Genomic DNA, 15,444 nt, shown 5'->3' with positions numbered 1-15,444 from the left:
CACACTTTCATTTCCTTCAGTAAACTGTCCAACCATCAAATCTTTACACTTCCGAATGATGAGAATAGAACTGTGACTTCACACTTGTCTGTACCTACACAGCACATTCTGGGCATGTTATCTATAGTTAAATTTAGCTCCATTTTGAGTTGATATACCAAGCGTCCTCTAGTTTCACCAACAGCTTCAATATTTTTGTTAATCTGTATGACCTGCTGTGATTTTTTTCTGATTTTCTGTCACATTAGCTGTCACAATAGCGGCTGCTCATATTAAACGAGATTTAATAATGAGGTCTGCATATGTGCATGAAATCTATGCGAGCCGAAAGCTTAGGCGTTACCCTGCTTTTAGTGCTCGATTCTTCCTTCTCTCTCTTTGGTTTGATTGATGTCAAATGGAGAGGAATGGATTTTCTTGCATGGTAAACACAGACACAGAAAGAGCTTTGGGTCTGAGAGCTTGAAACTTGAAAAATATTTTCCACTGCTGTGCTCGGGAGTACACTGCAAATAGGATTTCCACTTGTTTTGGTTGTTTAGGATAGCTATATTTGTTTGACTTTTTCAAAGAAAGTACTACAGAAATGACCAACAACAGCCAAAAGCCAACAGTTTTGTTTCTTCCACTTCACTCTTTCATCAACAGAGCCCATAATGAAGCTGTAGCTTTTTCTTTCTTTCTTTTTTGTTGTTTGAAATTTAAATGAGACATTTTAATCACAATACAGACAGTAAGAAAAGCTTAGTGTTACATTATGGTCTTGTGAATTTTTCCATAGTTTTCAGCTTCAAACACGTGTGTGAGTGTGAGCATACTATATGTTGGGTCTCACAGACCTGTTTATATTGCAGTGTGTATGTATGTTGTCATATGGTCCTTGGAATCAGTGCTTTGTCAGTAAAGGGCTTTTGTATCTTTTAACAAAATATTAATATTCATTCATATTAAAAATTAATATTAACACTTTGAATATCCATCCATCCATTTGCTTATCCTTTTCAGGGTCGCGGGGGGGCGCTGGAGCCTATCCCAGCTGTCATAGGGCGAGAGGCGGGGTACACCCTGGACAGGTCACCAGTCTGTCGCAGGGCCAACACACAGAGACAGACAACCATTCGCACTCACATTCACTCACACATTCACACCTAGTGGCAATTTGGATTATCCGATTAACCTATCCCCACAAGCTGCATGTCTTTGGATGGTGGGAGGAAGCTGGAGTACCCGGAGGGAACCCACGCAAACATGGGGAGAACATGCAAACTCCACACAGAAGGACCCCGGCCTGATGGTGGAAATGAACTCAGGACCTTCTTGCTGTGCGGCAACAGTGCTAACCACCGTGCCACCCACTTTGAATATAAATTACAAAATGAAGTTTTGGAAGACTGCCTGTGCCCATACACCCATTCCACTTCACACCTCTTCCTGGTCTCTGTCATCCAGCCAATATTGCAATTTGTTTGGCTATAACTGATAGGATACGTGACATCTTCACTCTCCCGCAGTCTTCAAACTGTTCATCTGTAGATAGAATTTAGTGCTCGAATCATGTCTGAAGTAGAAGGTAAGACCCCTCTCTAAACCAATCCTTTCCTGTCCTTTCTCAGGTACCTGCCTGACCCAGACCATAGCGTAGCTGCTGAATGTGAATCCAGAGGCTCATCAGTTTAATCTGTGTTCATGCCCACATGTCTTTGAATTGTGAGACAATTCTTTTTTTGTTTGCTGTCTGTATAGGCATTGAAACTAGTAAAGAAGAAAATGAAAATGAAGAGATTTTTATTTATTTTTTGTGCATTTGTTTGTTTGTTTGTTGTGTCTCCTGCTAATTCACTATCAGATTGTTATGTCACTGCAAATGTGCAATCAATTAATGTGTTAAGTGATGTGTTTTATTTTTATTGTTATTAGGAAAGTCCACTGTCAGTTTTCACATCTGTCTTGAGCTGACAAAGTGTAGTATTTGGTAGTAATTGGCATGAATATTTTTGGTATTATGTGTAGTATTTCTAAAACAAATTTGTGGAACTATCAGTTTATTTTCCTCACTGCTTTTTGTGTTGTGTAACTGCTCTCAGTGGAATTCACTGTTTATTTACCTTTTTTTTTTTTGCCTGTCCCATTTGGATCTTTAGCCATCAGAATTGCTGTCTGAAGGCCAAGAAAGATGCCAAGCGGATTTACTTTACCAAGTGGATCATCATGGCCTTGCCATATTGGTGCATATGATTGACCTTTATTATAATTATGTATTTATTTGATTTTCGGTTGTTACAAATGGGCAGACATGACTGGGGGACAGGACAGGGAGAAAGAATCAAATAAAGAGAGGGAGAGAAAGAAAAATAGAGGGGAGAAGAGATGGTGAGAAAGGTGGGACGAAAAAAAAGAAAAACAAACAAAACACCTGGATCACCTGTATGGAAATAAAAAAAAGAGCAACATAATAAATACAACACCATCACAATAAACTAGCTAACAGTAGATACTAAATATTACATGCTATTGTGCATCACGCAAGATCAAAAGCGCACAATGTTCTTTGAGGTAGCAGCCAAGAAAGGTGTAGTTTGTGTCTGTGAACACCTGTGTGTACACCTGTGTGGATCAGCATGCTTGTATTCAAAAGGTTTCTCCATGTAACAATCTGCTAGGGAGTGTGGGGAGCCATAGCCCCGTCCCCCAGGGCAAGAAGCAGGTATGGAGGAGATCCAGGTACCCCCGCCCCCAGAGGGGCAAACCGTACTCGGACCCAGGAGATGTAACCCTTCTCTCTGGGGTGGAGGAAAGCAGACCACCTTGTTGTCTGCAGTAGCAGGGAGGCCCCGCATCCCAGACCCCAATCTGACAGCCAGCACCTCCTCCCAGCCCCGACGGTTAACAGAACGGTGAAGACCCCAAACCTCCCTCTGCCTGCTCATATGTAGTGTTACTGCGTGCTGTTCTAAAGTGCATTTAAAACCCAGGAGGGCATGGTGCTTCCTGCCAGAGAGCAGCACAGTTCCTCCCGAAAAAGCTGTAGCTTTAGATAGGTTCATGCTAAAAGACAAAGCTGTTCCATCTATAAAGGGAAATGTTAAAGAGTTGGAACTGCAAGCTGCAAGTAACATTTCACTGAAATCTTTGTACTTCATTAGACAAAATGGTTTTCTGTGAAGGGAATGCTTGTATTGTGTTCTTTATAATTCTTTGAAGTATTTAAATTAGTTTATGTTTTTTACAAGACTATTTTAGAAGTCTGAAATTGATTAATGGTTGCAAGTAACCTCCGGTGGATGAGATCTTCCTTGACTTCCTTAAGGCTTAACATGCTTTGGAGCTGAAAAGAAAAGGAACCAGAGGATAGATTCCAGCTTCAGGAACATCGCACTCCTCAGTCACTCCTCAGAACATCACATGCTGGAAAGTCTATGCCAGCGTACTGGAGATAAGAGTTCTTCCAATAGTCAAACTTTGGATCCAGGAAAAACAATGCGATTTTCATTCTGGTCCTGGAATGCTGGACCAGCTCATTATCCCTTTAAGAATATTCAAGGATTCGTGATAGCTTGCCAGCTAGTCTACATGTGATTTATGGACCTGGAGTATGTTCCTTTGGGTGTGGTTGTGATTCTTTGGGTTCACTGAGCAATAACCTCCAGTTTGCACTGGGAAATATGCAACTCCCCAGTGGCTGGGATGAGAATTAACATCTTCGAGTCCTGTTTTTCAGCTGGAAAAAAGTGGAGTGCTCACTTTGGGTTGTGAACAATTTGCTGCTACAGGTGTTGGAGGTTAGGCATAGCACCTGCAGTCATGGGGATGCTGTACAAGTCTGCTGTGATGAAGAGACAGCTAAGTGTGAAAGCAAAGCTGCCAGTTTACCAGTAAGTAGTGGTGCAACAATATCTCACGGTTCGGATCGGATCACGGTTTTAAGTCACGGATCGGATCAATTTTTGGATCAGCAAAAAAAGAAAAAATTTTAACATTTACCTATTAACTTATTTAAGTATTTTTTGCCTATTAAAGACATTCAACTCAAGACTCATTCCACGCAATTATATAAAAACAAATTAAGGGCAATATAGGGCAGTACAGGGCTTTGTATCTACCACTCCGCTGTGATATAATGAGCTGTCATGGTCACGTAGCTTTCCGTTGACCTGGAGGTCTACCCATTTGTAGTTGGGCAACAGAAGATGCCTGGGACAGTTCAGCCACAACTTTAAACTTTTCCTGCTCATACATGCTGGATGTGCAACGGGATATCATAGCGTGGCTCAAGCACATTCATCATAGTTTAAACCCCTTGTTTTGCACAACGGAATACGGCCTCCCGTCTGCAGCTAAACACCCCAGTAGCTTTTGTAATAGCTTTAGCCCGGTCGGACTGGGCAGCAAAGGGCTGTTTAAATGCCGCAAACTCCTCTGCTCCTCCACTTGGACCACCAGCGCCGGCCATAACTATCACTTGACAGACTTTTCTTTTTCTTCTTTTTCGAATCTTCGGATCACGTGCGTGCCAAACCGTGGAGTAGGATCGGTTCAGATTACGGATCAACTGTGATCCGTTGCACCACTACCAGTAAGTCTACACTCTGACCCTCATCAAAGCCAGTTTAGCTGGTTCTGCATTTTACTGGGATGCCCCCTGAAAGGCAAAGTTTTCCAAGTACATTCTACCAAGAGGAGGCCACAGGACAACCCAGAGCACACTGGAGAGTCTACATCTCTGGCTGACTTGCAAACACCTTGGAGGTCTAGGTGTCTCTGCTGACCCATACCCAGATAAGTGATGGATGGATGGATAAACATGACTAATAGTGATGTGAAATTTACTTCATTGGTGAAGTTTCAAGTGGAAAGAAGTGGAGTCCCAGGATAAATGTATATAGGTGGAAGAAAGCATAAGAGGCTCCCTTCAAAAAGGAGTCAAGACAGTACAATATAAACGCATGTATGAGTGGAGATAAATGCTTTAAACTACTTCCACACAATTTCAAGATGGTTTCTTACTTCAGTTTATGAAATTTACTTCTACTGTTAAGTCATTATGGTGGCAGGCTTCAGTATCATGACTCAAGCCTTACTTTACAGCTTGTGAAAATATATATGTTTTTCCTGTTCTGGGATCATCACTTGCTCATATCCAAATACTGTGGAAATTGTAAATCATCTGATACTTATATATTGCTTTTCTACTCAATTTGAGCACTCAAACTGACTTCCATCACAAGTCTTTTTCATCCAATCGCACACATTCATACAGCACTTCTATTTTCTATTCAAACAGTATCAATATGTGGCAAAAAAAGGAAAAAAAGAAGGATGCATACCAGTATACCAGTCCTTCACATGAACGGAGGACTCAGGGATCAATCCAAGCACCTGAGCTACAGTGTTTAGGTTTCACTTAGGTTTACGTCTCTGATATTTATGTGACCATTTTCATATACTGTTTTTATTTGCTCCTTCAACAGACCAATTTTCTTCTTGGAAATCAATAATGTTTTTCATCCACTAGCTGTGTGTGGAAGCCTGTATCTAATTTCAAGCCTTGGTGTTGGCACGTGAGGCTGCAAAGGGACCACTACTGTCTGCATACACGCTCTACCTCCAGGCTATAGACACACCCTACACTCCATCCAGTGCTCTGCAAGCTGTCGCTATAATCCACTTAGCTCTCCTTTCCATGCTACGACCTGGTCATCCTTCCAGCCCGACCCCCCTTCTCTGCCTCCTTGAGCTTAATAGTGGAGTGACCTCCCTACTCCAGCCAGAACATCCGACTTTTACAAGTTTCTTCTATTAAAGAAATACCTCATATGCCCTCTCTTTCCACTCGATAAATTCTCAAGGCTTTTCTATTTTTGTGGACTAACGTCCCCTTTTTCCACAAGATTCTGCCTTACTTTATAGTTTTTAATTGTTTAACTCTTTGATTTCTTTCCAATGATTTTAGACCAAAATAACACTCATCTATAATTGACTGAGACAGGACTCTTCCAGACACTAAACCAAGGCACAATGTACATTTCAATTCCTTTAATTTTAAATATGTTTATATCGTCTATCCTGTAAAATAGTCAGATGTCTATTCATATTAATGTACAGAATTCACCTGCTTGCTGCTACTACTGCACATTCACCCAATGTATATACTATACATACATATATATATATATATATATATATATATATATATATATATATATATAATGTTCTTCCTCTACTGCCCCCCCAATTTTTTTGCACATGTCGAGGAGCGTGTCAGGCTACATTTCACTGTGTGTTATACTTGTATAACTATGCATGTGACAAATAAAGAACCTTGAACCTTGAACCTTTTGACCCCAATAGAATTACTATCAGTATCACTTTTGTGAATTTTGGATGCATTTTCTCTGCTCCACATATTACATGTCACTGCAGGTAAGACCATCTGCTATATGTATAAAATGTAAAAATGGAAACGCAACGTGTGCCAGATCTACATGACAGCCAGCGCATGAGGTAGCTGGCTCATCACCCATCCTGACACTCTGCTGGGACGGTGACAGCAAAGTCAACGTGGGTGAGCTGTAATCGGTACTGAATAGGATATACTCTTGTGACTCAGGCGACAGGGAGATGCACAGATTCAAAGCAAAACAAACATATCAACATACAAGCTAAGACTTTGATATTTTCTAGAGGGACAAAAAACTAGAACACATTCAAACACTCAAAAATTATGAAACCTCTCAGTGTGGTCTTGTACCTGATGGTGAAAGAGTGCCGTGGTGTGAGGCCAGGGTGACAACCAAGCACTGGTTGGGATGAAAGGTCAGCAGACAGAGTGATTCCAGAGCCCTCGAGGACCAGGGCGATGTGGTCGGGCAGCAGCTCGGGGGTCTCAGAGGCAAAGGTGATGAAGAGAAGCTGGCCATAGCTGTAGACTTTGTGACCCAGGAATTTCACTAGAGTGGTAAGGGCAGATGTTAGAAAGATGCATGGATGGAGTTTTATTACTGGAGTCTGAGTCAGCTCTGTGCCATCAATGTAGTAAATATAGAGCTAAACTTTTGTGTATAAGCATGGTGTTTTTGGAAGTAGGATTAATTGTTTTTGTGCTTTTCAAAGAATCTGCCAGTTCCTTTCACTTTGAGTTGATGTGTGTGTTCATGAGGGCAGTGGAGTACAAGCTTTTTGAGATCACGTGGAGCACTGCAGGAATCTGCGTGTAATTACCCACCCTCTAGGCTTTGGCTCCTCATATAACAGGACTTCAAAGCTTTTTAGCTACCACAAGATACCCCCCACTACCGCTACCACCCCAAACTGGCCAAAAGAACATCACACAAGAGTTATACGCTTCTGATGTATAAAAATAGGCAAAAATCTTCCACTTCCTCATTATGCAGATTTGAAAAATGTAAAAAGCCCAAGCCATTGTATAGATCCTGTACAGTTTTGCTCTAAAAATGCACAAATTATAACAATTTCTATTTAAAGAAAAAATAAAAAAACAGAAATAAAGCAAGCTGCCGTTCTCTACAATACCTGGATGAGTGAGTGGGCAAAACTGACAGGTTGCACGCTTGATTGCCATCTTGTTTTTGAGCGTAATGGTGTGTGAAGTACATCCTGAACTCTTTTGGGGGTTGAGAGGGCTGTGGACTTGAAAGAATCGTTTTGCTTGCGAGGGGCCTCTGGCGTCACTCAGAACAATTCACCTGTCTTATCATCTAATATCTGCTCAACCAGGAGCTGGCTTTTATTATCTGGGCTGTGCCCTTACATGTGCAGCTTGCCCTCGCTGTGACGTCCACAAGCGTGTTAATCGATGGTTTTTACTTGACCTCTCTCTCACCTGCCTTTTTGCACTGTGACTTGAAGTGTTGCTTTTCACCAGTGCTGCTCGCAATTACCTGACGATTTGTTAAAGTGCCTTGGTTAAGTACTGTTATACACTATTGCTTTAATAAAATGAAGCTTAATTATATTTCGATTTGGTCTGGACCGTGTTTCTTCTTTTATCACAGTATGCAAATTATCATCAAGTAAATGATGTTTAATAAATGTATAACACAACAGATTCTTATATAGGTAGTCATGCTGTAGCTTCAGCAACTTTTCCAGTGAGACTTTTGTAACTCTAATGTAAGGATTTTTTTTTTTCCAACATGAAGTGACAGACTGTTATGTCTAATAAGCTGCAAGCTTTCACACATAAGAAACCAAGCTCAAAAACCAAGCCAATGCATCACACTTCCATCACAGTTGCTAACATTTTTTTTTCTTTTTTGCAACAATGCATGAACGAGGGATCGGCACTGTGTTATTGATATGTATTAATCCCTATCAGTAGGATTAGTATTTGTGGGAAATGAAAAACAGGGAGTAATAAAAGGGAGAAGGCTTCAATTACACGACCAATCAATAGCACTCGTCTAAGTCTAATAAGGCATCATTCATGTAAACACAAGATCAAAATCAATTGAAACAGGCACAGCGAATCAGAACAAGGATAAGTGGTTTCACAAGCAGCTGCTGAGGACGAAACATTTACTCATTTTGAAATGAGCTGTCGCAGGTCTTAGTGTAATTTCAGAATCAATCGATGTTCCTAACTGTTAAAAAAACAGGTCAAGGTCAAGAAGGAAAAGAGGCTAAGCTAACTCATTGACCAATTAAAGACTAATTCCTTCATAGAGCACCTTCTAAACATCTAAACCATTAGAAAAAATGACCAATATTGCAAGGCCAAGATGTTTAGACCCAAAGACTGAAACACCTCCACATGATGCGGTGATGCAAGGTAAATAATTCAAGTCTGCATTTCACAGCAGTTGATAAACACAATTCTGTTTAAAGCTTTAACACTGATTTATGGATCACATGGGGCAACAGCTAGTTTTATTAGCATTAGTTTGCTGCAGGCTAAAATGCTCCAGCTTTCATTTGGCAGATCATAAGACAACAAACGACTCCAAATTCAGGACTGTCCATGTGGACTGGAGGTTTGGCAGCAATAAAAATATAGATAGTCAAGCAAGATGTGTAGCTGTCTGGCTTGTCATAATGTGCTCTATATAATGGTGTTGCATTTACTTGGTCAAAACTTCTCTACTGGTATAAATTAATATAGTTTTCTTTTCTAAATTTATTTTATTAAATATGTAAACACAAAAGATTTTAGTAGAAAACACAAAGGTTATAAAAGAAAGAAAGAAATGATCATCTACTAATACACAAATAATGTATCCTAAGACATGCGGCCAAAAAAAGGGAAACATTATTTTGTGTATTTATTTGTATATGTTCAGATGTACAGTCAGTAATTTCTTACCTTTCTATAGGCTTCATGTTTTCAGCTATATTTCTAGTAAACGTTTGCTCATTTATATTTTTAATTAAATACATTTTAAAAAAAACCTTCTACAGATTAAATCAGCATGGACGTGGGGGTGTTAGGACTAAATATATATATTTAGTTTCACATAAATCTGTAACAAAGCATTGTTTAATAGACAGAGCATGTTTATGCATTCAGTGTTGCTCATGCTATGCGGGCACCAACGTTCAAAGTTACAATTTCCCTATAGCTTATATTTTTTCTCATACAGGGTGACATTTTCTACTATCTGAGCTGTTAGTAAAACTAAACAGAAAAAATGATCACAGCATAAACTACATTTTTCAAAACTTGTTTTACTGTTTTAACAATTGCTTTGGCACTTTTTGTCTGACCACTTTTGTTAACCAGTGATGGGTTGTACCTCACCAAAAGCCTCTAATTCATGTGTCAAAATTAAGCTTTTATTTCGTGGAATAAATGGTGGCAATTACCAAAATGACAAGTTTTTTGACATTGTGTAAGCCAGGGTGGGTGACTTTTTTTTTTAGATTAACAATTTGACTAAATGAGAGTGGACTTATTTGTGTCTCTAACGCTGTAGTCCTATTAGTTTTCTACCAAAGAACATTCTGCTATTGTACATCACTGTAAGGGAAAGGGTAAAAGAAAAAAAGGGAGACAGTTACTCAAGGACTCTCAGTAAAAACAAATGACGTTGTTGTGTCAAAGTTGTGTCAGTTGTATACAGTTTGAACATTCTTGGTCATGTATATCCTCTTAGTCAAAATTAATTGTGTTTCTACAAATGAATTAATTAATGTTTTTACCCTCTAAAACATCTGATCATTATTTCATTGTGTGAGTCATCACTTGCATAATAATTAATCTGTCAAAATCTGAGGTAATTGTAAAACATGCTTATAGAAAATAATGGTAACAGAGCTCTGACAATTTCTAAACATGGAGCAGACAAATTTGTCTATTATAGATTTTATTTGTAACGCCTGTTCATAGAGGAGAGAGAAGTGTAACAATTGGATGGGACGGATGTCCCATTCACACCATTTTGACCCTTTTGCAGTGCAAAGGAGAGCATTGGGTGTGGGGTTGATGATAATCTATGGCCAAACTGAGTGGTAAGATTTCCTGTCATTCCTCACACTGTTTTGTTCTAACAGCAGTTTTATTTTTAGCTGCGACCATGACTGATGTTTTACAAATCTTTGACTTAGCTTCATGTGTTCTTGAACAATACCTATGGATGCATTTCAATAAAATGGAACTTTATGTATTATCTCTGCCATCTTCTCTTTGAGATGACATAGATGAACTCTTTTATAAGGTTCTGCCTCGACTGTCAGTCTCTCAAACACTACACAACAAGGACTCAAAAATGTATCACCACCAGCACCAGATCATTGTTGCACTGTAAAAACAGTCCAGGTAGAGCTAATTTATTTTGGAATCAGACAAGTGTTTATTACCAACATTTGGGTAGTGATGCACTGTAATGAGTAATGTAAGAAACTTGTGCTCACCGAACTATTACTTTTGAAATGATTAATAGGAAATACATACTGAACATCCCGTGCATAACTGTGGGTAATGAGCCCAGTAATACTATTGTGTGACTAAGCTAATATTCTCTCCTAAAGTGCTCCCTTATGGTGGTGAGGGCTTCGTTTTCAGATGTAGCTTGTTGGCTATTATTCTGCTGGGGGTTTGATTTACGTCATGTGGTTCCCGGGAGTTCTCTCTCTGTCTGTAAGGAACTGAGGAACCAAGGGATAATTACTCACAATCCTAATAGACCATCGAAGAATAGCCCCACTTGCAGGCCAATCTCCAAAGTAATGAATCACTATAGAAAAAACAATGAAAGGATTATTCATGCGTAAGTGTGATTTGCAGTCTGTGTATTTCCAAGGATTTATATTCATTCATCATCTCACATGAGAAATTGGGGAGGATTTAAAAATGTAACAAATAAGTAAATAGTGCAGCGTGCTGTATTCATGTGCAACTTGCTTTTCTACTTCATGAAAAATTGATTACTCAATCAACTTCAGTCCCAAATAAATCAGCAAGTTACCACTAAAAATAGGTAACAAAGTAAAAAGTTACTTCAGAAAATGGGATAAAAACAAACATACATACATTTATTTTTTTAAAAAAAAGTCTTCCTTCCTCTTTGAAGTTTTAACTCAGCAAAGACTCTTGTAATGTATATATGGGCTTAGTACCTAAATTCACATTATATAGAAAGAAAGAAAGAAAGAAAGAAAGAAAGAAAGAAAGAAAGAAAGAAAGAAAGAAAGAAAGAAAGAAAGAAAGAAAGAAAGAAAGAAAGAAAGAAAATGGGACATGTAATTTCCAAAACATAAAATAAGGATTGTAAAGTAATCAGGTTTTGGATTTGCCATCAAAAATAACTGGGTGATGTTGTGCTATTCTGTACAGTTCATGATACAAAACATTACTGTATATACAAAAATAGATTTTACCCACTAGTTAGTGAAATCCAGTTTTAAAGCTTTAATTTAGCATTTTAGCTGCTGATATTTTGGAATGCTTTCAACGAACAAGTTATTAAGTAAAATAACAATTTTAAGGCATAAGAAACTCAAGCAAGTTCAATTTTGTGTTCTGCAGCATAGGAGACCTTTTAGCTGCTCCCACAGAGACCATTAAGTCACCACATGGTTCCACCTACTGTTCGCATTTCATCCTTGTCATTCTCTCATAAAAATGTCAGTAAAGTTGTGATTGCAGTATTTCAGCATCTAGCAAGCTCTACTTATGAAGAGCTTGGAAAACTGCCAAGGTTTCCAGTTATGCTAGGAATTTCTTCTAGAAAAACTTTGGTATTATATCTTTAGTAAAACTTGCCAAATTCCACCTTTATATTAGTTTTACATTGCCTGGAGTTCGGAAAGCAGCCTAGATGTCTCATGTAACATCTGCCTGTATTGTAGAATGTATTTGGTTAAAAGACCAGAAAACCTCAAGGTGGCATCAGTACAGGTCAGCTGACAACAGCTGGTTTTCAAAGAATAAAAAATATAAATATACAGTCCACCACATAAATTATTAGTCTTTTATACCTCTTCCCAAATCCGACATTCATCCTTGTGCTAAGTTATTAGCAAAAGCCAGCTTGATTAGCATGCTGCATAGTATATATTATAGTATTTTTTATATCACAGAAACAGATAGTTAGTGCAATGCAATGTAAAATGAAATATTATTATTTAACTCACTAAAACCGGGTAAAAGATTTCTTGGATGGGTTGCTAGTATAACTAACCATATGGCTAGTTATAAAATTTTCTGGATAAGTGATAAATAGAAAAATAAATAATAGAGGTCCAATTTAGTGGCCTAATAACAGCTAGTATCCCACTATGCACCCACCTGACACTCAGCAGCAAATCTCTAATATATTTATTAGTGATTTTCATACCTTTAAGTCTTCTATAGCAGTGATTATAGAAATCACAGAAGTTCCCAACTGATAGAGGTGACCTCGAAGTATCCAAATACTAAGTAAACGAAGCTTCAATGCTTCTTTTACTGCTTCCTTTAGCAGAGGAGACCTGGGACCATGCTTTATTAAAAGGGAGGAGAAAAGGCAGTTCCATAATTCATAACAAAGGACCACCTGATAATTCATGAAAACAATCAACATAATAAACAAAGTGTATGTAAATGTTAACTGTAACTACCTTTTCTATTTCATGCCATTACCTGCAGATATATTTTGAGGTTTTAACAACTGCCTCTTAACCTCCCAGCAGAAGATTATGAGCTCTATTAAGTGATTAAAGTGTGTTTAAGGTTCTGTATAATCAGTTTGCATGAATGTCCTTTGCTGTACTGCAGCCTTTAGGATTATCATAATTTCGTTTTTATTTGAGGTCAGCTGCGATAAGTGATGGATAGAGAGAATTTTAATGCAGTCACAGAAATCCTAAACAGGGCGGTGAAAAAGAGTTACACTGGATAACAGCAGGTAAATATTAGAAAATAAGATGTATTGAATGTTATAGGCTATTGGACAGACTTACTAATCAGAGGAAATTACTGTGAGACGAGTGAAGGTCGTTCACATTCTCAGTGCACCTCTCTTCTGTTTTGCTAATTTTTACCAGTTCTACTCACCTTTCCTTCACCTCAATGTTGTTTTCATCGAGGTTGAGGAAAAGAGGTTAGGAAAAAGAAAAGGAGGGACTTTTCAAGCACCCACACTTTACTTATGGACACATGATATTAGTTAACAGATTGTAGACGATAGACCTGCCCTTAAGTTATTTTTTTTTAAATAAAACAGCTTCATGATCATGTTATTTTTTCAACATTTGCTCATAAGAATTAATGTACTGATAAGTGTATTAGCCTCTTTTTTTGTTTAAAGCAAAAAAGAGGGTGAATGAACCTCAAAGTCTCTTACACTAATGACTCACTCTAAATTAAAATAACTTATATCTTGCTTGTTTTACTTTCAGATATAATGAGGTGTAAAAACGAGTAGATTTAATTTGGTTTGTGTCAGAAAAACCAGGTGAATTCAGGAAAAAAAACGTTTCAGGGCATGGGGCCTTCCACATTAAACATGCAAAATATGCTCTCTTAACTCATTGGTTTTCAAGGTGCAATTTTCATAACCTCTGAAGAGATGCCAGGTTGGAGTGAGACTCCCAGTGCGCCTTTTGTTAAGTTGAACCACTGACTGTCTATGAGCTGTTGGTGGCTTTGTAGAGACAAAACAATAGTACCATCAAATTTCTCATCCAAATCTTGGCAAGAAAATGATTAAATGCATTTCCTAAAATGTCAAAAAGTACTGCTCTAGGCAAAAAAATACCAAGCATTCACTGAGCTTCTCCAATTGGTTGGTGTTCTCTGTTTATCATTGTGCAGCAAATATCACTGTGTTTCGGACTGTTAGTCAGACAAAACAAGATATTTTAAGATGTCATCTTGGACTCTGGAAGCTGAAGGACAAAACTATCAACAGTGAAATATATCAACAGAGAAATTGCTAATAAAAATAATAGCTGCAGCCCTGGGTCATTGCAAATAAATGATGCGTGCATTTGAATGAACAACAACAAAAGCAGCAAAAAGAAACCAGAGCTGCAGTTTGAGCCACTCGATCTCCATTTTGTTTCTATGAGTCTGTCAGAATGATCTGAAGTCCGCTCACTGTGCCACCTTTGACACTGTGCCAGAAACACATAAAGCTGCCATCACAACAAGTGATAGATGCCCGTATAACTTTTGGGGAATGGAGAAGCAGTTCCCAATCAATCAGAGGGTTTAGACTTTGCTCCAACCAAATTAAATCAGCTCCATTTCAATTAAATCACTGCTGCCTCACACAAACCGGAGTCCCACTGAGGCTCTAACATCGACCACCATGCAGGCAATCTGACGGCAAAGGCTGGATGGACAAACCTTAAACTTTTAAACAGGTTCAATACTCTCAGGACTCTAAAAGTCTGACACTAAACTGCACCGCCTGCAGGCGCTCTATGGTCCCATGGTAGCTGCAATAGAAACGTGATTCCAGGAAAGGAAGGAAGATTTTATTCATAACCAAGCTGACTGATAAAGCAAAACACATCACAGAAAGTAAGCACATGCAGACTAGTGTACTACACATGAAATACAGAAGCACAAAGAGCAATTGTATATAAGAGAAATATACTAGGGCAGCGGTCCCCAACCCCTGGGCCACGGACCGATAGTCGTTTGATACCGGGCAGCGAGACCCATATGGAAAAGATATATATAAATCTTATAAAGTTTGTATCTGTCTTGTGTGAAACTTGTATGAAAAGCATACAAGAGTGAAAACAGATATAAGATCCCTTGAAAAATTATATAAATGAAACTTGTATGTTTTGGATACTTACTAAAACAAAATATGAAAGTAATGAGAAAGTGGCCAGAGTAAATCATATAAGTTTTTACTATTTCTTTTCCATATGGGGAGTTAAGTCTCGGATGTGAAATATATGGTTATCGCTATTTTTTTAAATCTATCATTAACTTGGTTTCCCTGGGTCTTTTCTCGTGTGTTATGAATACATTTTCCTTTTTTTTTTGTACCG

At 38.4% G+C, this 15,444-nt stretch overlaps 1 protein-coding gene across 1 annotated transcript in view; it reads right to left on the bottom strand.

Annotated features, from left to right (window-relative positions):
- Positions 1-15,444, bottom strand: part of lamc3 (laminin, gamma 3) — a 133,517-nt gene that overhangs the window by 50,769 nt on the left and 67,304 nt on the right. Inside the window, exon 10 of the mRNA XM_026173353.2 lies at positions 6,749-6,947. Coding sequence (XP_026029138.2) covers positions 6,749-6,947 — 199 coding nt within the window. The remainder of the gene's footprint in view (positions 1-6,748; positions 6,948-15,444) is intronic.

Source organism: Astatotilapia calliptera, chromosome 7 (genome assembly GCF_964374335.1).
Source record: "Astatotilapia calliptera chromosome 7, fAstCal68.1, whole genome shotgun sequence".
Classification (NCBI taxonomy): domain Eukaryota; kingdom Metazoa; phylum Chordata; class Actinopteri; order Cichliformes; family Cichlidae; genus Astatotilapia; species Astatotilapia calliptera.
The sequence above is the reverse complement of the archived record's forward strand: the minus strand, read 5'-3'. Positions and strand labels throughout refer to the sequence as shown.